The sequence below is a fragment of the Salmo salar genome, chromosome ssa13 (genome assembly GCF_905237065.1).
Source record: "Salmo salar chromosome ssa13, Ssal_v3.1, whole genome shotgun sequence".
Lineage (NCBI taxonomy): Eukaryota > Metazoa > Chordata > Actinopteri > Salmoniformes > Salmonidae > Salmo > Salmo salar.
This window is the reverse complement of record NC_059454.1, coordinates 16,565,353-16,589,168: the sequence shown is the minus strand read 5'-3', so window position 1 is coordinate 16,589,168 and position 23,816 is coordinate 16,565,353. Positions and strand designations below refer to the sequence as shown.

The following is a 23,816-nucleotide window of genomic DNA, read 5'->3' as shown; positions in this document are numbered from 1 at the left end:
GAATGGTGGCAAATGATGCTCCTCCCTGCCCGCCTACACAGCAGTACCTCTGCCAACACATTTTACCTCTGTCTCTCTATCTCTCTCTTTCTCTTTCTCTCTCTCACTCTCATCTCTCTTTCTCTCTCTCTCGCGCTCTCTCTCTCACTCTTTCTCTTTCTTTCTCGCTCTCTCTTTCTCTCCCTCTTTTTCTCTCTCTCATTCTCTCTCTAGTTCTCTCTCTCTCACTGGCTTTCTCTCTCTCTCGTACTTGTTGTTTTCAGGTGTTTCTATCCCTCTAAAATAACAGATAAACACCTTGGCAAAGCACAGCAGAGGAATCATAGCATAACTAATGATTACTCGTTAACTGTCATGAGAATTTTGAATCCCAATGATGATAACTAACAATTATTTTAAGCTTTGACCAATCCCCAAGGTTTGTAAGACCCTGGGTTTAATAATAATTAGGCTAAGACTCAGCTTATGCAAAAGGTCCGTACAGTTTATTCAGAGAACGTTCTGAAGTCCATTATTCAAAGACATCCATTTTATAATTCACACCCTACTTACGCACATACCTCCACACAAACAGTAGATATCCTACGCACATACATACACACGAACAGTAGGTGAGTTGTATCCACTGTTTATCACTACCAAGCCGACAGTTCCATTCCCCCGAGATTAGAGGAACCTTGAAAGGACTCCCTGTCCTATCGTAAGTTTCTCAGAGTTCTAGCCAGGTCGGGTCATGCATAGTTCAATGGTTCTCGGTCTCTCCTTAGTCACACTGAAGTTTACCATTCTAATTCATTATACATGTTACATCAACTAATAATCACTAATGGTTACATTTCAGGGTGGAATTCTTTAATCATTACCTTTAAGCATATAGATTCCCTTATCATTAACATGTTAATTACAGTAACTACAAACTCTGTATTGTTGTCTTTCATTACTCATGCTGATACAAATCAAATCAAATCGTATTAGTCACATGCGCCGAATACAGTGAAATGCTGAATACAAGAGGTGTAGACCTTACAGTGAAATGTTAGTTGAGGAAATTTAGGTAATATATACATGTAGGTAGAGTTATTAAAGTGACTATGTATAGATAATAACAGAGAGTAGCAGAAGCGTGAAAGGGGGGGGCAATGCACATAGTCTGGGTGTCATGCTTCAGGTAAGACCCACATGCAGACTGTGTCGAAGTAACAATGTTTATAACAGCAACAGGGGCAGGCAAATGACAGGTCAAGGCAGGCAGGGGTCGATAATCCAGAGTAGTGGCAAATGCACAGGATGGCAGGCAGGCTCAGGGTCAGGTCAGGTAGAGGTCGGTAATCCAGAGTAAGGGCAAAGGCATAGGACGGTAAGCAGGCAGGCTCAGGGTCAGGGGCAGAGGCAGGCAAAGAGGTCAGGCAGGCGGGCTCAGAGTCAGGACAGGCAATGGTCCAAACCAGGAGAGTGAGGAAAAGAGAGACTGGGGAAACCAGGAGCTGAGGCAAAACGCTGGTTGACTTGACAAACAAGATGAACTGGCACAGACAGAAAACACAGGTATAAATACCCAGAGGATAAGTGGAGAAGCACAGAAAAGGTAGGAAAAATATGGCAGTTACGGGGCAACAGAGGACGAAACAGCAGAGACGCTAATGATCTTGGAGTGGGGCGAAGGTCTCGGCTTCCGGGGGTGTAGCCATGACACTAAAGCGGCGTGCCAACGCCTCAGGCTTGACCTTCTTGGATACCGGTCGGTGCTGCGGAAGTGAAGTGGCCCGGGCCATACTGAACCCTTCCCAGAGATCCTGGTACTCTGTGGAGCTTGCGGAGAGTTCCGGGGCAATTTCCAAGCCCCCAGGAAGACGTCCCAGGGCAGGCAGAGCTGACTTCAAGCAATGAGTGAGGCAGGACGGGCTCCAGCCCACGATGGCACCAGTAACCCAGTCAATGGAGGGATTGTGTCGCTGGAGCCAAGAGAATCCCAATACCACAGTAACCTGCGCCGACTCAACCAGCAGGAATTGGATCGTCTCGCTGTGGTTCCCCAACACTCGTAGGTTGATGGTGGTGGTCTGGTGGGTGACCCGGCCTATAGAGCGCCCGTTCAGCGCTCTAATACCCATGGGAATGGAGAGAGGTTGAGTGGGGATACCCAGCTCAGATGCCTATGTAACGTCCATGAGACTCACATCGGCAGTACGCACTACCCTCTGTAGCACCTTACGGTCGGATGCCAAGCAGTTGCCATACCAAGCAGTGATGCAGCTAGTCAAGATGCTCTCAATGGTGCAGATGTAGAACTTTCTGAGGATCTGAAGGCCCAAGACAAATATTTTCAGGCTCTTGAGAGGGAAGAGGTATTGTCGTGCCCTCTTCATGACTGTGTTGGTGTGTATGGACCATGATAGGTCCTTAGTGAAGTGAACACCGAGGAACTTCAAGCTCTCGACCAGCTCCACTACAGCTCCATCAATGTGAATGGGGGGGTTCTGGGCCCTCCGTGTCCTATAGTTCACGATCAGCTCCTTTGTCCTGCTGATGTTGAGGGAGAGGTTGTTGTTCTGGCATCACACTGCCAGGTTTCTGACCTCCGTATAGGCTGTCTCATCGTCATCTGTGATCAGGCCTACCACCGTTGTTTCGTCTGCAAACTTAACCTCTCTAGGGTCGGCGGGATGAAATCGTCCCACCTACGTAACAGCCAGTGGAATCCTGTGGCGCGTTATTCAAATACATTAGAAATGCTATTACTTCCATTTCTCAAACATATGACTATATTACACCATTTTAAAGACAAGACTCTCGTTAATCTAACCACACTATCCGATTTAAAAAAGGCTTTACAACGAAAGCAAAACATTAGATTATGTCAGCAGAGTACCCAGCCAGAAATAATCAGACACCCATTTTTCAAGCTAGCATATAATGTCACATAAACCCAGAAGACAGCTAAATGCAGCACTAACCTTTGATGATCTTCATCAGATGACAACCCTAGGACATTATGTTATACAATACCTGCATGTTTTGTTCAATCAAGTTCATATTTATATCAAAAACCAGCTTTTTACATTAGCATGTGACGTTCAGAACTAGCATACCCCCCGCAAACTTCCGGTGAATTTACTAAACATTTACTAAATTACTCACGATAAACGTTCACAAAAAGCATAACAATTATTTTAAGAATTATAGATACAGAACTCCTCTATGCACTCGATATGTCCGATTTTAAAATAGCTTTTCGGTGAAAGCACATTTTGCAATATTCTCAGTAGATAGCCCGGCATCACAGGGCTAGCTATTTAGACACCCAGCAAGTTTAGCACTCACCAAAGTCCGATTTACTATAAGAAAAATGTTATTACCTTTGGTGTTCTTCATCAGAATGCACTCCCAGGACTTCTACTTCAATAACAAATGTTGGTTTGGTTCAAAATAATCCATAGTTATGTTCAAATATCCTCTGTTTTGTTCGTGCGTTCAAGACACTATCCGAATGGTAAAGAAGGGTGATGAGCACGACGCATTTCGTGACAAAAAAATTCAAAATATTCCATTACCGTACTTCGAAGCATGTCAACCGCTGTTTAAAATCAATTTTTATGCCATTTTTCTCGCAAAAAAGCGATAATATTCTGACCGGGAATCTGCGTTTAGGGAAAAAGACGAAAGAAAATAAAGCATGGGGTCGACTCATGCACGCGCCTAAGCCCATTGTCCTCTGATCGGCCACTTGCCAAAGGCGATAATGTCTTTCAGCCTGGGGCTGCCTCAATATCATTCAGCTTTTTCCCGGGTTCTGAGAGCCTATGGGAGCCGTAGGAAGTGTCACATTACAGCAAAGATCCTCAGTCTTCAATAAAAAGAGCCAAGATGAACAAGAACTTGTCAGACAGGCCACTTCCTGTTCAGAATCTTCTCAGGTTTTTGCCTGCCATATGAGTTCTGTTATACTCACAGACACCATTCAAACAGTTTTAGAAACTTTAGGGTGTTTTCTATCCAAAGCCAATAATTATATGCATATTCTAGTTTCTGGGCAGTAGTAATAACCAGATTAAATCGGGTACGTTTTTTATCCGGCCGTGTAAATACTGCCCCCTACCCCCAACAGGTTTAATGATGGTTTTGGAGTCATGCGCGGCCATGCAGTCGTGGTTGAACAGGAAGTACAGGAGGGGACTAAGTACACACCCCTGAGGGGCCCTCGTGTTGAGGGTCAGCAAGAACTTTGTCTAACAAGAACTCTTGTTCATCAAGAACTCTGTCTAGTGTCGTGGATGAATCAGAATTAGTTGGGTAACATATATAATTAAGATGTTTTATTAGTATAATATGCTTATGTGAGATACTTGTCATTAGAAATTGTCCTTTGGACTCTGGTATGTTTCAGTTGCACATTTCCCTTAGCTGGGGCTCAGACACTTGGGGCCCAGAGAGGGGAGAGTTCAGACTTGTTTTTTACATGTCTCTGTTGCTATGCAGAATATCAGCAAGAGAGGAGGACAGAATGATATTGTCTTCATGTGAATGTGTCTTTACCTATTCTTAAACCATGTGAAGGGATGGCGTGATTAACCTCTCTAGGGGAGGTGGGACGAAATCGTCCCACAATATTCAACAGCCAGTGACAAATCAGAGCGCCAAATTTAAAACCCCAAAATGTCATAATTCAAAGTTCTCAAACATACGACTATTTTACACCATTTTATAGATACACTTCTCCTGAATCGAACCACGTTGTCCGATTTCCAAAAGCCTTTATAGCGAAAGCAAAACATTAGATTATGTTAGGAGAGTACATAGACACAAAAAAACCACACAGCCATTTCCAAGCAACTAGCATGCATCACAAATACCCAAAACACAGCTAAATGCAGCACTAACCTTTGATGATCTTCATCAGCTGACACTCCTAGGACATTATGTTATACAATACATGCATGTTTTGTTCAATCAAGTTCATATTTTTATCAAACAACAGCTTTTTACATTAGCATGTGATGTTCAGAACTAGCATACCCACCAAAAACTTCCGGTGAATTTACTAAATTACTCACGATAAACGTTGACAAAATACATAACAATTATTTTAAGAATTATAGATACAGAACTCCTTTATGCAATCGCTATGTCCGATTTTAAAATAGCTTTTCGGCAAAAGCACATTTTGCAATATTCTGAGTACATAGCTCGGCCATCACGGCTAGCTAATTTGACACCCACCAAGTTTGGGACAACCTAAACTCAGAATTACAATTAGAAAAATTTGATTACCTTTGCTGTTCTTCGTCAGAATGCACTCCCTGGACTTCTACTTCAACAACAAATGTTGTTTTGGTTCCAAATAATCCAAAGTTATATTCAAATAGCTCCGTTTTGTTCGTGCGTTCAGGTCACTATCCGAAGGGTGACGCGCGAGCGCATTTCGTGACAAAAAAATTCAAAATATTCCATTACCGTACTTAGAAGCATGTCAAACGCTGTTTAAAATCAATTTGTATGCGATTTTTCTCATAAAATAGCGATAATATTACAACCGGGCAACGTTGTAGTCATTCAAAGGCTGAAAGAAAAAAATGGAGTAGTCTCGTGAACGTGCATCTCAGTCTCACTGTCCCCAGGCTGACCACTTACAAACAGAGCTGTTGTACTTTGCCCAGAGACAGCAGACACCCCATTCCACTTTCTGACGGCTTTAGAGAGCCAATGGGAGCCTTAGAAAATGTCACATTACAGCACAGATGCTGTATTTTTGATAGAGATGCAACAGAAGGACATCAAATTGTCAGACAGGGCACTTCCTGTATGGAATCTTCTCAGGTTGTGGCCTGCCATGAGGATGGAGACCTAGCAACTGACAGGGAAGGTGGGCAGAGTTCGTAAAAGAAAATATTAAAAGGTTGAGTTATTCTGTTGCTCTAACTGGAGAAACATTTTCACCCAGGCAGAACTTTTTCCATTGTTCCTCTCAAATACAATCTGCATCTCTATATCAGACATGGATACATGGCTGAGCACCCTAAAGCACAGAGCCATACAGTCCCTGTATTTTATACTCACAGACACCATTCAAACAGTTTTAGAAACTTTACAGTGTTTTCTATCCAAATCTACTAATTATGTGCATATTCTAGTTTCTGGACAGGAGTAGTAACCAGATTAAATCGGGTACGTTTTTTATCCGGCCGTGAAAATACTGCCCCCTATGCCACAACAGGTTAATGGGGAACCAATTATTTGTCTCCACAATGTCTGTGCGCAGGTCACTCCCCCCAGTGAGCTTGTCCAGGAGTGGCAACAAGAGGTGTTTTACTGAGGATGGGCCACTATGAGATAGCACTGACAAAGGAGATTTATGATGTATTTTGATAAGAACGCCTAAAAAGCATTCCAGAGGACATGAGCTAATGGTTCTGTTCAATACCGTACCAGGGAGAGACAGTTCTAAGGGGACCAGATACTGGTCTATATAATGAACCCTGTTGACATAGCAGTTACTGTCTGCTGTGTTTTATGGATATCTGTCATATAAAACTTAACCTTTGTGAACTGTTACTAAGATCTGTTGTTTGTCAATGTATGTTGAAGGGGGTGTTTCTTTGCTATAAAATATCTCTGTAGCCATTGTGTAATCACCTTCCTGGTTCATTCGAGAGAGTGCATTATTGAAGGTCAAAGAGGCTTTTACAAAAGTATCTTAAGTATTAAAGTTGTTGTTAACTCGGACTGGTGTGTTTAACTCTCCTCATTTGGTAATGCAGAAATTAGCCACCACACTAGTAAGAACTGTATAACAATATCTCTGTGTAGCAAGAAGAGTCTAACAAGAACTCTGTCTAACAAGAACTCTAACAAGAACTCTGTCTAACAAGAACTCTAACAAAAACTCTGTCTAACAAGAACTCTGTCTAACAAGAACTCTAACAAAAACTCTTTCTAACAAGAACTCTGTCTAACAAGAACTCTGTCTAACAAGAACTCTGTCTAACAAGAACTCTGTCTAACAAGATCTCTGTCTAACAAGAACTGTCTAACAAGAACTCTGTCTAACAAGAACTCTGTCTAACAAGAACTCAAATAGATTCCTTAAAAAAAGAAAAGATTTAAAGGCAAAAAGTTAAAGAAAAGCGTTAAAATGAATGAGGTATTTTAAAGGTGAGTGTGTGTGTGTAAAGGTAAGGAATCTCTCTGTAATAGTTCAGTCTGGAGCTCTGGTCTGTGTGTAGGAAGTGGTGCTGACTATCTGTGGCTCAGAGATGGTGTAAACGACATGGCTGCTGAAAGGAGGAGGATGTTTAAAGTTTAATTCATTTCATTCTCAAATGGGCCACAGGCCCGCTGGGATTCCTGCTCAATTAGACTATTGTTAACCTAATTTAATTAATCTTCATTCTCCACTCAGAGAGTCTCACAGAATGTAAGCCTTCTCCTCTCAAAGACAGTCTCACAGAATGTAGACCTCCTCTCAAAGACAGTCTTACAGAATGCAGACCTTCTCTCTATGTATATATTTATCTTTCTCTCTCTCGCTCACACCACCTTTTTCTCTCTTTCGCTCTCTTTTTCTCTCCCTCTTTCTCCTTGCTGATACAGGAAGGGCACAGAGAACTGAGGAAATGTGATGAGATAGTGAGGAATTAGGTCCAACTGTAAAACTACTTGACTACTGACAATATACAGTATCAGTCAAAGATTTGGACACACCTTCTCATTCAAGGGTTTTTCTTTATTTTTACTATGTTCTACATTGTAGAATAATAGTGAAGACATCAAAGCTATGAAATAAAACATGGAATCATGTAGTATCAAAAAAAGTGTTAAACAAATCAAAATCTCACATATTCTAGGTTCTGACCTAGAGTATGTGGACAACAACAAATGCCTTGGTGTCTGGTTGGACTGTAGACTCTCCTTCCAGACTCACATTAACCTCTATGGGCTAGGTGGGACGCTTGTGTCCCACCTACTCAACAGCCAGTGTAATCCTGTGGCGCGATATTCAAATACCTTAGAAATGCTATTACTTCAATTTCTCAAACATATGACTATTTTACACCATTTTAAAGACAAGACTCTCGTTAATCTAACCACACTGTCCGATTTCAAAAAGGCTTTACAACGAAAGCAAAACATTAGATTATGTCAGCAGAGTACCCAGCCAGAAATAATCAGACACCCATTTTTCAAGCTAGCATATAATGTCACATAAACCCAAACCACAGCTAAATGCAGCACTAACCTTTGATGATCTTCATCAGATGACACACCTAGGACATTATGTTATACAATACATGCATGTTTTGTTCAGTCAAGTTCATATTTATATCAAAAACCAGCTTTTTACATTAGCATGTGACTAGCATGTGACTAGCATTCCCACCGAACACTGCCGGTGAATTTACTAAATTACTCACGATAAACGTTCACAAAAAACATAACAAATATTTTAAGAATTATAGATACAGAACTCCTATATGCACTCGCTATGTCCGATTTTAAAATAGCTTTTCGGTGAAAGCACATTTTGCAATATTCTGAGTAGATAGCCCGGCATCACAGGGCTAGCTATTTAGACACCCAGCAAGTTTAGCACTCACCAAAGTCAGATTTACTATAAGAAAAATGTTATTACCTTTGGTGTTCTTCGTCAGAATGCACTCCCAGGACTTCTACTTCAATAACAAATGTTGGTTTGGTCCCAAATAATCCATAGTTATATCCAAATAGCGGCGTTTTGTTCGTGCGTTCAAGACACTATCCGAAAGGGTAAATAAGGGTCACGAGCCCGACGCGTTTCGTGACAAAAATATTCTAAATATTCCATTACCGTACTTCGAAGCATGTCAACCGCTGTTTAAAATCAATTCTTATGCCATTTTTCTCGTAAAAAAGCGATAATATTCCGACCGGGAGTGGTGGTTTTCGTTCAAAGAGAGAGAAAGTAAACATTGAGTCGACTCGGGCACGCGCGCCCCGTCCCATTGTTCTCTGATCGGCCACTTACAAAATGCGATAATGTTTTTCAGCCATGTGCTGCAAAGCCACGATTCAGCTTTCTGGCGCCTTCTGAGAGCCTATGGGAGCGTTAGAAAATGTCACGTCATGCCAGAGATCCCCTGTTTTTGTTAGAGATGATCACTAAGGCCATGAAATGGTCAGAGAGAGCGCTTCCTGTTTGGAATCTTCTCAGGTTTTGGCCTGCCAAATGAGTTCTGTTATACTCACAGACACCATTCAAACAGTTTTAGAAACTTTAGGGTGTTTTCTATCCAAATCAAACAATTATATGCATATTCTAGTTTCTTCAAAGTAGCCACCCTTTGCCTTGATGACAGCTTTGCAAGCTCTTGGCATTCTCTCAACTAGCTTCATGAGGTAGTCACCTGGAATGCATTTCCAAAATAATTCCAAAAGCAAGGATATGCCATTTGAAAGGAAACACTTTGACGTTTGTGGAAATGTGAAATTAATGTAGAAGAATATAACACATTAGATCTGGTAAAAGATAATACAAAGAAGATAACCTGCATTTTCAAAAACAAAAATGTTTGTTCCATCATCTTTGAAATGCAAGAGAAATGCCATACATTGAGATAGGGTCCTACAGTGAGGGAAAAAAGTATTTGATCCCCTGCTGATTTTGTGCGTTTGCCCACTGACAAAGAAATTATCAGTCTATAATTTTAATGGTAGGGTTATTTGAACAGTGAGAGACAGAATAACAACAAAAAAATCCAGAAAAACGCCCTTTACGTACAAAATCAGCAGGGGATCAAATACTTTTTCCCCTCACTGTAGGTGTAATTGAGCTTTTGTTCAAAAGATGGCAGCAGTGTGTGTGCGAAGTTTCAGACTTATCCAGTGAAGAATTACCTCACTACACAATTTTTTGTATAAAGTCTGCCAGGAGTTTGCCCAAATGTGCTGAATTGGACAATTTATACATTTTCAAGTACAGAACTATAGAGAACATACAAAAAAGCTATGGTAATAAAATATGTAAGTTTACACACTCCCAGGAATGTCATACATGATGGATCATTAGCTTCCCTACAGAAAAGACACTGACCTTCACACATCTAGATGGCCGGGTGGGGTGGGTGTGGAGCCAGGGACAGCAGTGGGGTCAAACTGTAGAACCCAGTTCCTACATTTTAATATAAAAATATATTTTTTTCAAGCAAAACTACACTACATTTTATCTCTGGGACACTCAGGATGACACATCAGAGCAAGATTACCGAATGTAAGTACATTATTTACCTTCAGAGGTGAATGTGTCGAACCAGTTGCCATGATAAAAGTATTTTGTTGTTGTGCACTATCCTCAAACACTAGTATGGTATTTTTTTCTGTAATTGGACACTGCAGTTAGATTAACAATAATTTAAGCTTTCTGCCTATATAAGACATGTTGATATCCCGGAAAGTTGGCTGTGTAATGCTTGGGCGTAGTGGAGGAGGAATCAGACGCAGGAAGCAGCGATACGGGTGATGGCTTTTAATGAGCGACACAGCAAAACACCAGCCACCCCAAATAGCGAACTGAGCGCACACAAAAATCTAAGTGCCCCAAACACAGGGGACAAAACACAGTGAGCGCAAAACCACGCACTAGCGCTAAAACATACAGCCCGTAACAAAGCAACCAACAGAGAAACAATCCCGCACAAAGGGCAGGCGGGCCAACTAACTAATATAGCCCCGCTAATCAACCCAACTAAGGACAGGTGCAAACAATAACAGAAAGGGGGAAAACAAAAGGAATCAGTGGCAGCTAGTAGGCCGGTGACGACGACCACCAAGCGCCACCCGAGCAGGAGGGGGCGCCACCTTCGGTGGGAGTCGTGACAGGCTGTTGTTTACAACGTTTTCTAGTCATATTATCGCATATTCAGCAACAACTTTCCCGGTTTATGGACACCGATCCCATAGAGGTTAAACTTACAGACCTTAAGTATTGCATAAACTACACAATCCCTACAATTCTCTACGTAGAAACTACTGCACGAATAGGACCTGGAAGTGCAGTTGTTACTATGTATTTGTATTGTATTTACTATGGATCCACATTAGCTGCTGTTAGGCAGTCCAGCAAAATTAAGGCAGTAATACAATTTAAAAACATTACTATACATTCATTACAGAATTCACAACACACTAAGTGTGTGCCCTCAGGCTGAGGGGAGGACGGCTCAAAATAATGGCTGGAACGGAGTAAATGGAATGGCATCAAACGCATGGAAACCATGTGTTTGATGTGTTTGATACCGTTCTACAAAATCCACTCCAGCTATTACCACTAGCCAGTTCTCCCCAATTAAGGTGCCACCATCCTCCTGTGGAAAGGCTTTGTGTAGTAATTCAGTTGTACTTTTTCATGAGGGTTGTTAAACAGTGGGTGTCCACACACCTTTCAACATTTGGTTACAAGCACGAGTGGTAGGTACCCGTATTTCAAGGGGGACACACCAGCCCAAAAACACACACACACACACACACACACACACCCTTCCTCCCATACAGAGAATAATGAAGCACGGAGGACCCATCTGGTTGTATGTGTGTGTGTGTGTGTGTGTGTGTGTGTGTGTGTGTGTGTGTGTGTGTGTGTGTGTGTGTGTGAGCGATGGCTTTGAGGACAGTGAGTGACAGTGTAGGATTAAGCTTTAATCAGTGTAATTACTTTTATTACAGCTGCATAACTCTCCTATGCGACACACACACACACACACACACACACACACACACACACACACACACACACACACACACACACACACACACACACACACACACACAGACACAGACACAGACACAGACACAGACACAGACACACAGCCACAGTGTGAGTGTGTTTGCCTTTCTGCAGCACAATAAGAGTGCTATTCTCTTCAGATTCTTGGATACAAGCTTTGACTGAATAGGTTTCAGTTTAGGTCAACAGTTTATTTAGCACTTGACTAGGGTTGTCATGGTGACCGTATTGTCAACACACTGCCACACCGGCAGTCATGTGTCATGACCGCAGTCAAATTCCACGTGACAATGGAGTCATGGTGACTAGGCTTCTCCAAAACGGTGTTCTGATGCTTCTGATGGTCATTAGTAGCCTACCAAATAGCTTAAGACCAGTCACTGATGGCCTGGAATTTAGTACTCTATTGTCCCTCTAATCACTCTGACATAAATGCAAATGATATCAAAATCAAACACTTCATGAGAGCCCTGGCATTCAGAGTTTGAGGGGAATAGGGTCACCTGTTGCAGAGCGAGAGCCAGCTCCTCATAGCTGTTTGATGCATGGAATGAGACATTTCTATTGGCTATGCTATGCAATTCCGTGAGAAAACAGAGTTTTAATGACCTCTGTTAAAAAGAGGACGATCCCATCAGCTTTCTGTAGGCTAGGCCTACTATATTTATTTCTCAACGTACCTAATATTAAGCACATTGCTTTGCTTTACAACCAGAGTAGCCAACCTGTCTGGCATGAAAGTGAAGCGGGGGAAAAGAGTCCTCCATTTCCCTATTCAAGTGCATAAAGATGACATGTCTTTTTTCTCCTGTTCTGACAATAACCCTAAGCGTAGCCTATAGGCCTAGGAATCCTGGAACAGGGTTGGAGAGAGGATACCCTACAGAGCCTAGTGAAATGTGTTCTTATAAGCCCAGCCATTGCATAATCACGTGTGAAAACAATGTTTTGACTGGCCACTGTTGAACCTTTTACTGCAGTGGGGGAAATCAGGGTCACTCAGAGCATTTCTTAGTAGCCTTTAAACAAATGTACTTTGAAACAAATGTATACACCTCACCCACATGGTTATGGCTTGAAAAAAGAAGGCATCTTGTCAGAAATGTCAGAAAAACAGTTGATATGGTTCACATTTGGAGTTTGCATCCCAATATTTCACTTTACATACTGTACATCACAGAAGACTGAAATGTAACCAAACGGGATTTTCAGCGGGTTTCAAAAAAATGATGCTTAGTAATTATGAAATTATAAAAATATGAATAACATTCCAACCCATGAGGCCACTAGAAGGCGGTTTGGTCATTTGACTGCAGGAAAAGGCAACAAGAGGATCCCAGCTATCTCCTGCAGCTATATTCTTAATATAAAACACAGTCATCCGCTTTAGAAATGGAGTAGCCTACCTGGCATATTAAAAACGTAGCAGCAGGACGCGCTTCCTCCATTCACTATTCGAGTGCAGGCTACAGAGAACATGTCTTTTTTTGTGGGCCATTCTAAATCTAACATTATTCCACACGTATATTAGTAGGCTATGCAGTACCAGTCAAAAGTTTTCGAACACCTACTCATTCAAGGGTTTTTCTTTATTTTTACTATTTTCTACATTGTATAATAATAGTGAAGACATCAAAACTATGAAATAACACATATGGAATCATGTAGTAACCAAAGAAGTGTTAAACAAATCACAATATATTTTATATTTGAGATTCTTCAAATAGCCACCCTTTGCCTTGATGACAGCTTTACACACTCTTGGTATTCTCTCAATTAACATTCAATTAACAGGTGTGCCTTCTTAAAAGTTCATTTGTGGAATTTCTTTCCTTCTTCATGCGTTTCAGCCAGTCAGTTGTGTTGTGACAAGGTAGGGGGACTACAGATAAGATAGCCCTATTTGGTAAAAGACCAAGTCCATATTATGGCAAGAGCAGCTCAAAAAAGCAAAGAGAAATGACAGTCCGTCATTACGTCAAGACATGAAAGTCAGTCAATACGGAACATTTCAAGAAATTTGAAAGTCTCTTCAAGTGCAGGGGCAAAAACCATCAAGCTCTATGATAATGGCTCTCATGAGGACCACCACAGGAATGAAAGACCCACAGTTATCTCTGCTGTAGAGGATAAGTTCATTAGAGTTACCAGCATCAGAAATTGGAGGCCAAATAAATGCTTCACAGAATTCAAGTAACAGACACATCTCAACATCAACTGTTTAGAGGAGACTGTGTGAACCAGGCCTTCATGGTTGAATTGCTGCAAAGAAACCACTACTAAAGGACACCAATAAGAAGACGTGACTTGCTTGGGCCAACAAACACAAGCAATGGAAATTAGACCGGTGGAAATTTGTCCTTTGGTCTGGAGTCCAAATTGGAGATTTTTGGTTCCAACCACCGTGTCTTTGTGAGACGCGGTGTGGGTGAACGGATGATCTCCACATGTGTATTTCCCAACATGGAGGAGGAGGTGTTATGGTGTGGGGGTGCTTTGCTGGTGACACTGTCTGTGATTTATTTAGAAATCATGGCACACTTAACCAGCACGGCTACCACAGCATTATGCAGCAATAATCCATCCCATCTGGATTTGAGCTTAGTGGGACAATCATTTGTTTTTCATCAGGACAATGACCCTGCAGGCTGTGTAAGGGCTATTTTACCAAGAAGGAGAGTGATGGAGTGCTGCATCAGATGACCTGGCCTCCACAGTTCCCCGACAGTCCCACAGTCCCCCTGGTTTGGGATAAGTCGGACCGCAGATTGAAGGAAAAGCAGCCAACAAGTGCTTAGCATATGTGGGAACTCATTCAAGACTATTGGAAAAGCATTACAGGTGAAGCTGGTTGAGAGAATGCTAAGAGTGTGCAAAGCTGTCATCAAGGCAAAGGGTGCCTACCTTCAAGAATCTTTTACATAAAATATATTTTGATTTGTTTAACACTTTTTTTTGTTACTACATGATTCCATATGTGTTATTTGATTGTTTTGATGTCTTCTCTATTATTCTACAATTTAGAAAATAGTAAAAATATAGAAAAACCCTTGAATGAGTAGTTGTTCTAAAACTTTTGACTGGTACTGTATAAGTACAATAATTTTAGGGATAGTTAAACGGTTTCTGTTTAAACATAAACGCGGTGGTGGAAAATGTACTCAATTGTCATACTTGAGTAAAAGTAAAGATACCTTAAAACCTGTTGAGGCTAGCGGAACGCCTAGCCAATATCCAATGGAACAGCGTGGCGCGAAATACAAAAACCTAAAAAATGCAATAATTTACATTTTTCAAACATACGACTATTTTACACCATTTTAAAGATAAGACTCTCGTTAATCTAACCACATTGTCCGATTTCAAAAAGACTTTACAGCGAAAGCAAAACATTACATTATGTTAGGAGAGTACATAGACCAAAATAATCACACAGCCATTTTCCAAGCAAGCATATATGTCACAAAAACCCAAAACACAGCTAAATGAAGCACTAACCTTTGATGATCTTCATCAGATGACACTCCTAGGACATTATGTTATACAATACATGCATGTTTTGTTCAATCAAGTTCATATTTATATCAAAAAACTGCTTTTTACATTGGCGTGTGATGTTCAGAACATGCATTCCCACCGAAAACTTCCGGAGGAATTTACTAAATTACTCATCATAAACGTCGACAAAATACATAACAATTATTTTAAGAATTATAGATACCGAACTCCTTTATGCAATCGCTATGTCAGATTTTAAAATAGCTTTTTGGCGAAAGCACATTTTTCAATATTCTGAGTACATAGCTCAGCCATCATGGCTAGCTATTTTGACACCCGCCAAGTTTGGGGCACAATAAATTCAGAATTACTATTATAAATATTGTATTACCTTTGCTGATCAGTTATGTCCAAATACCTCAGTTTTGTTCGTGCGTTCAGGTCACCATCCAAAGGGTAACGCGCGAGCGCATTTCGAGACAAAAAAATTCAAAATGTTCCATTACCGTACTTAGAAGCATGTCAAACGCTGTTTAAAATCCATTTTTATGGTATTGTTTCGTCAAATAGCGATAATATTCCAACCGGACAATAGTGTATTCATTCAAAGAGGAGAGAAAAAACAGCGTGCTTGCGTGAACGCGCATATCCAATCTCTTTGTCACCAGGCAGACCACTGAGAAACTGAGCTACTATACTCTGCCCAGAGACAGAATACGCCTCAATCCGCTTTCTGAAGGCTTTAGAGAACCAATGGAAGCCTTAGAAAGTGCAACGTAACGCCACAGATACTGTAGTTTCGATAGAGAATCAAAAGAAGAACTACAAATTCTCTGACAGGCCACTTCCTGCTTGGAATTTTATCCGTTTTTTGCCTGCCATATTAGTTCTGTTATACTCACAGACACCATTCAAACAGTTTTAGAAACTTCAGAGTGTCTTCTATCCAAATCTACTAATAATATGCATATTCTCGTTTCTGGGCAAGAATAGTAACCAGTTTAAATCGGGTATGTCTTTTCATCCGGCCATGAAAATACTGCCCCCTAGCCCAGACAGGTTTTAATAGAAAATGACTAAAGTAAAAGTGAAAGTCACCCAGTAAAATACTACTTGAGTAAAAGTCTAAAAGTATTTGGTTTAAATATAATTAAGTATCAAAAGTAAATGGAATTGCTAAAATGTACTTAAGTATCACAAGTAAAAGTAAAAATATAAACCATTTCAAATTCCTTATCATAAGCAAACCAGATGGCACAATTTTCTTGTTTTTTTATTGACAGATAGCCAGGGGCACACTCCAACACATAATTTACAGACAAGCATTTGTGTTTAGTGAGTACTTCAGATCAGAGGCAGTTGGGATGACCAGGAATGTTCTCTTGATAAGTGTGTGAATTGGACCATTTTCCTGTCAAAATGTAACAAGTACTTTTGGGTGTCAGGGAAAATGTATGGAGTAAAACTTTAATTATTTTCTTTATGAATGTAGTGAAAATATGAAATATAAATAGTAAAGTACAGATACCCCAAAAAATGAATGAAGTAGTACGTTAAATTATTTTTTCTTAAGAACGTTACACCACTGCTTAAACGACTAAAGCCAGATAGAAGGCATGTAGAAAAACATTTGGAACATATATATTTTTTAAATAAGAAATATCTTTGAGAACTAACAATCGCCCAAATAAAAACTAGATTGTAAGGGAGAATCTAACATTCCAAAAATGTCATAGCATGGGGCCCCCATTGATTTTGTTATAACATTTGGGTCACTCAGATAACATAAGAACACAGCATAATGCATACCTGTTAATTGAAATGCATTCCAGGTGACTACCTCATAAAGCTGGTTGAGAGAATGCCAAATGTGTGCAAAGCTGTCATCAAGGCAAAGGCTGGCTACTTTAAAGAATCTCAAATATAAATTATATTTTGAATTGTTTACACTTTTGTGGTTACTACTTGATTATATATATGTTATTTCATAGTTTTGATGTCTTCACTATTATTCAACAATAGTTTAAAATTAAGAAAAACCCTGGAATGAGTAGGTGTGTCCAAACCTTTGACTGGTACTGTATTTATTATTATTTTTGACTAGTGGCGACAATGCTTATTGTAAATTAATATAGGGGAAACACTGAGTTAGAGTTAGCTGCCTCAGCACCATAACTCACAAACTAGGTTAGTTGTTTGGTTGTGTGGGGTGTGTATGTGCGTGTGCGTGTATGTGCATACCTGTGAGAGTGTTAACCGCAGGTCATTGCGGCTGAACAGAGCTGTGTAGTTGCAGTGCAGTGGGGTGTGTGAGAGATTGCATGTCGTAGCATACAGTAGCTAAAGGAAGAGTAGAAACTAAGTGGACCAGAAAACACTGTATTTAACTCAGCTGTAGATCTGATTCATGTTTAATACACCACTGCAGCGTTGGTCCCGGTCTGGGCTTTGGACATGCAGTACTCACACATACGTACACACACACACACACACACACACACACACACACACACACACACACACACACACACACACACACACACACACACACACACACACACACACACCTGCCAACAGGACCTGCCAGAGCTAACTGGGCTCATATGGGTACTGGCTCTGTTTGGCAGAGTGTAGCTACATGTGAAGGATCTGAACAGAGTAACATATACTATTTACTTGGAACATTTCTTAATAGACTAATATGTTTTTGTTGCTTATTTATTTTTAATTGTCAAACAGATGTATGAAATCTAGAATTGACTAAACATGCTGTTCATCCATTTGTGAATGTTCTGAAGTGAATAATGTGACAGTCTTGACATCTTCCACTGGCGTATTATCTGCCCTATTAACAGGCTTAAGACCAAGCTAATCAATCACTGATAACGGACACAATTCTCTGTATGGTCTGACACTGTTGTCTCCTCGTGTGTGTGTGTGTTTGTGTGTGTCTGTGTGTGTTTTCGTGTCTGTGTGTGTGTGTGTGTGTGTGTGTGTGTGTGTGTGTGTGTGTGTGTGTGTGTGTGTGTGTGTGTGTGTGTGTGTGTGTGTGTGTGTGCGCATGTGTGTGTGTGTGTGTGTTTGTGGTGTGAGTCTGGCTATGTGATTATATTGACTGACGTGAGTTATCTGTCTCCTCTTCACAGGTTCGGATATTCCCCTACCTGATTGGTCGAGAGTCAGCCTTTGCAGATAACCTGAAATGGATGGCCTGCGCCAATAAAGGTATCACGTCATGCCCCTGGCTCAATATCTGATCCTAGATGTTCTGTAATATTGTGTTGTGTCTCTCTGGACATGGAGCTTTGCAGAGCTTGGGGGGGGGGGGGGTGATGGCAGACAACTGGCTGCCATAGCACGGACGGGTCACGTCACATCGTATCTCACACATGGATGCTGGTCACGGCTTGCACAGCACTTTACTGCTGGGGTGTATGTGTGTGCATGTGTGTGTGTGGTCACGGCTGTCTTGGTGGATAGAGGACTTTCCGGCTGGTTCTAAAATTAGAGTTAGCCGAGCGACGCGCGGATGGGTGGGAGGGGTCTGACTCTGCCTCCTTCGCTGGATAGACACAAGACAGGCAGGGGGTCATTCAATGCATGGTGTGTGTCCTACGATAAGTGTGTGTGTGTGTGTGTGTATGTGTGTGTGTGTGTTTGTATATCTGTGTGTGTATGTGTGTGTGTTTGTATTTCTGTGTGTGTGTGTGTGTGTGTGTGTGTGTGTGTGTGTGTGTGTGTGTGTGTGTGTGTGTGTGTGTGTGTGTGTGTGTGTGTGTGTGTGTGTGTTTGTGTTTGTGTTTGTTTCAGAGAGGATGATGAAAGTCTCGCAGCGAAGTGACACAGTCCAGCCAGAGTCATGCAGGGTAGACGGTAGACTCTATGGATGGCCTCTATTTCTGTACTACAGTATTGAACAGAGCTGTATTATTGAACAGAGCTGTACTATTTAACAGAGATGTATTTTTGAACAGAGCTGTACTATTGAACAGAGCTGTACTATTGAACAGACGTATATTATTGAACAGAGCTGTATTATTGAACAGAGCTCTACTATTGAACAGAGCTGTACTATTGAACAGGGCGGTATTACATTATTGAACAGAGCTGTACTATTGAACAGAGCTGTATTATTGAACAGGGCTGTATTATTGAACGGAGATGTATTATTGAACAGAGCAGTACTACTGAACAGAGCTGTATTATTGAACAGAGCTGTATTATTGAACAGGGCTGTATTATTGAACAGGGCTGTATTATTGAACGGAGATGTATTATTGAACAGAGGTGTACTACTGAACAGAGCTGTATTATTAAACAGAGCTGCCATATTGAATGGAGCTGTACTACTGAACAGAGCTGTATTATTGAACAGAACTGCCATATTGAACGGAGCTGTTTTATTGAACAGAGCTGTACTATTAAACAGAGCTGTATTATTGAACAGAGTTGTATTATTGAACAGAGCTGTACTACTGAACAGAGCTGTACTACTGAACAGAGCTGTACTACTGAACAGAGCTGTACTTCTGAACAGAGCTGTTTTATTGAACAGAGCTGCCGTATTGAATGGAGGTGTACTACTGAACAGAGCTGTATTATTGAACAGAACTGCCATATTGAACGGAGCTGTTTTATTGAACAGAGCTGTACTATTAAACAGAGCTGTATTATTGAACAGAGGTGTACTACTGAACAGAGCTGTATTATTAAACAGAGCTGCCATATTGAATGGAGCTGTACTACTGAACAGAGCTGTATTATTGAACAGAACTGCCATATTGAACGGAGCTGTTTTATTGAACAGAGCTGTACTATTAAACAGAGCTGTATTATTGAACAGAGTTGTATTATTGAACAGAGCTGTACTACTGAACAGAGCTGTACTACTGAACAGAGCTGTACTACTGAACAGAGCTGTACTACTGAACAGAGCTGTATTATTGAACAGAGCGGCCGTATTGAATGGAGCTGTACTACTGAACAGAGCTGTATTATTGAACAGAACTGCCATATTGAACGGAGCTGTTTTATTGAACAGAGCTGTACTATTAAACAGAGCTGTATTATTTAACAGAGCTGTACTATTGAACAGAGCTGTACTATTGAACAGAGCTGAATTGCTGAACAGAGCTGTATTATTGAACAGAGCTGTACTATTGAACAGAGCTGTATTATTGAACAGAGCTGTACTATTGAACGGAGCTGTATAATTGAACAGTGCTGTACTATTGAACAGAGTTGTATTATTGAACAGAGCTGTACTATTGAACAGAGCTGTACTATTGAACGGAGCTGTATTATTGAACAGAGCTGTATTATTGAACAGAGCTGTACTATTGAACTGAGCTGTATTATTGAACAGAGATGTACTATTGAACGGAGCTGTATTATTGAACAGAGCTGTACTATTGAACGGACCTGTATTATTGAACAGAGCTACATCAGTTTTTAACAAGCTCTCACAGTCTCATTGCAGAATTAAACATTCAGCAACGTTCTCCAAACATCAACTTTTAAAGTTAAGGGTTATCTTTAGGGACTCATTCTGAATGGTTAAGTTAAGGGTTAAGGTTTGGGATAGGGTTAAAACATTACGTTTAGGGACTCATTCTGAATGGTTAAGGTAAGGGTTAAGGTTTGGGATAGTATATTAAAACATTAAGTTTAGGGACCCATTCTGAATGGTTAAGGTAAGGGTTAAGGTTTGGGATAGTATATTAAAACATTAAGTTTAGGGACTCATTCTGAATGGTTAAGGTAAGGGTTAAGGTTTGGGATAGTACATTAAAACATTAAGTTTAGGGACTCATTCTGAATGGTTAAGGTAAGGGTTAAGGTTTGGGATAGGGTTAAAACATTAAGTTTAGGGGCTCATTCTGAATGGTTAAGGTAAGGGTTAAGGTTTGGGATAGTATATTAAAACATTAAGTTTAGGGACTCATTCTGAATGGTTAAGGTAAGGGTTAAGGTTTGGGATAGGGTTAAAACATTAAGTTTAGGGACTCATTCTGAATGGTTAAGGTAAGGGTTAAGGTTTGGGATAGGGTTAAAACATTACGTTTAGGGACCCATTCTGAATGGTTAAGGTAAGGGTTGAAGGTTTGGGATAGTACATTAAAACATTAAGTTTAGGGACTCATTCTGAATGGCTAAGGTAAGGGTTAAGGTTTGGGATAGGGTTAAAACATTAAGTTTAGGGGCTCATTCTGAATGGTTAAGGTAAGGGTTAAGGTTTGGGATAGGGTTAAAACAAAGTGTCCATGACTGGGATTGAACACACAACCTTCTGATTCAGAGTCACCACCCCCATCTACAACATCTTAGCAAAACCCAAGCTTTTTTGATGGTAGTAGCACTCATTGTTGCCCCTTGTGGAAGGTTTTGAAGTAATTTCCTGACTTCCTCAGGACATGAATAGACGTGCAATTTCGACGTCAGTCTTGAACGATCTCCCTGTTTAACAGTAGCATAAGGTTACAACATCTGTTCTGACAGGATGTATATTCTGAATAATTTTGGGATATTATAGTTTTTCTCTTTCTCCCCCTTATCTCTCTTTCTCTCTCCCCTTGCCTCTCTCTTTCCCTTTACTCCCCCCTCCTCTCTCTCTCTCTCTCTCTCTCTCTCTCTCTCTCTCTCTCTCTCTGTCATCTCTCTCTCTGTCTCTCTCTTTGTCTCTCTCTCCCCCAGGTTACTTCACTCAGATTTCCACTCTGGCTGATGTACAGGAGAATGTGATGGAGTATTTGCATGTGCTCAGTCGACCCAAAGTCATTGCCCAAGAGCACGACACGGTGTGGACCGAGGCCTACATTGACAGCACCGTGAGTGGACACCGCTCCCCCATCTCTCACATGGTACTGTCCAATAGTAGTCACCCCACACAAAACAATAATTCTGTATGTCCCAGTGTCAAAGTCTGCTCCCTCTCCCTCTCCCTCTCTCTCTCTCTCTCTCTCTCTCTCTCTCTCTCTCTCTCTCTCTCTCTCTCTCTCTCTCTCTCTCTCTCTCTCTCTCTCTCTCTCTCTCAATTCAATTCAAGGGGCTTTATTGGCATGGGAAACATATGTTAACATTGCCAAAAGCTCTGCCTCTCTCTCTCTCTGTTTCTCTCTCTCTCTCTGTTTTGACCTGTTATTTGCATCCCTTTATAGCTAAAGTTTGAGGTGTCTGTACTTTTAATATTTGTTTCTTACTTTTCAGTCAATGTGTTCAGGGATAAAGCCCCTGAAACAGAGGGTGTTCAACAATATAATGCTGTATGCTATTTTAATCAAGGGTTGAAGGTTTGAAATACCACTGGGTCATCACTCAAAAGGACACTTTTCTGCTTCCCACAACTATACAGTTGAAGTTGGAAGTTTACATACACCTTAGCCAACTAAATTTAAACTCAGTTTTTCACAATTCCTGACATTTAATCCTAGTAAAAATTCCCTGTTTTAGGTCAGTTAGGATCACCACTTTTTTTTAAGAATGTAAAATGTCAGAATAATCGTAGAGAGAATGATTTATTACAGCTTTTATTTCTTTCATCACATTCCCAGTGGTTAGAAGTTTACATACACTCAATTAGTACTTGCTAGCATTGCCTTTAAATAGTTTAACTTGGGTCAAACGTTTTGGGTAGCCTTCCACAAGGTTCCCACAATAATACCACCCCCGTGCTTCACGGTTGTGATGGTGTTCTTCGGCTTGCAGGCCTCCCCCTTTTTCCTCCAAACATAACTATGGTCATTATGGCCAAACAGTTCAATTTTTGTTTTATCAGACCAGAGGACATTGCTCCAAAAAGTACGATCTTTGCAAGCAATGGCTTCTTCCTTGCTGAGCGGCCTTTCAGGTTATGTCGATATAGGACTTGTTTTACTGTGGCTATAGATACTTTTCTACCTGTTTCCTCCAGCATTTTCACAATATCCTTTGCTGTGGTTCTGGGATTGATTTGCACTTTTCGCACCAAAGTACGTTCATCTCTAGGAGACAGAACGCGTCTGCTTCCTGAGCGGTATGATGGCTGCGCGGTCCCATGGTGTTTATACTTGCCTACTATTATTTGTACAGGTGAACGTGGTACCTTCAGGCATTTGAAAATTGCTCCCAAGGATGAACCAGACTTGTGGAAGTCTACCATTTTTTTTCTGAGGTCTTGGCTGATTTCTTTAGATTTTCCCATGATGCCAAGCAAGGAGGCACTGCGTTTGAAGGTAGGCCTTGAAATACATCCACAGGTACACCTCCAATTGACTCCAATGATGTCAAATAGCCTATCAGAAGCTTCTAAAGGCATGATATAATTTTCTGGAATTTTCCAAGCTGTTTAAAGGCACAGTCAACTTGGTGTATGTAAACTTCTGACCCACTGGAATTGTGATATAGTGAATTATAAGTGAAATAATCTGTCCGTAAACAATTGTTGGAAAAAATACTTGTGTCATGCACAAAGTAGATGTCCTAACCGACTTGCCAAAACTATAGTTTGTTAACAAGAAATTCGTGGAGTGGTTGAAAAACGATTTTTAATGACTCCAACGTAAGTGTATGTAAACTTCCGACTTCAACT

The 23,816-nt window shown here is 40.8% G+C and overlaps 1 protein-coding gene across 1 annotated transcript in view; it reads left to right on the top strand.

The window, feature by feature from the left end:
• The window catches only part of cacna2d3a (calcium channel, voltage-dependent, alpha 2/delta subunit 3a), a 328,563-nt gene that overhangs the window by 195,752 nt on the left and 108,995 nt on the right, over positions 1 to 23,816 (top strand). Inside the window, exons 12-13 of the mRNA XM_045692990.1 lie at positions 18,397 to 18,475; positions 21,944 to 22,077. Coding sequence (XP_045548946.1) covers positions 18,397 to 18,475; positions 21,944 to 22,077 — 213 coding nt within the window. The remainder of the gene's footprint in view (positions 1 to 18,396; positions 18,476 to 21,943; positions 22,078 to 23,816) is intronic.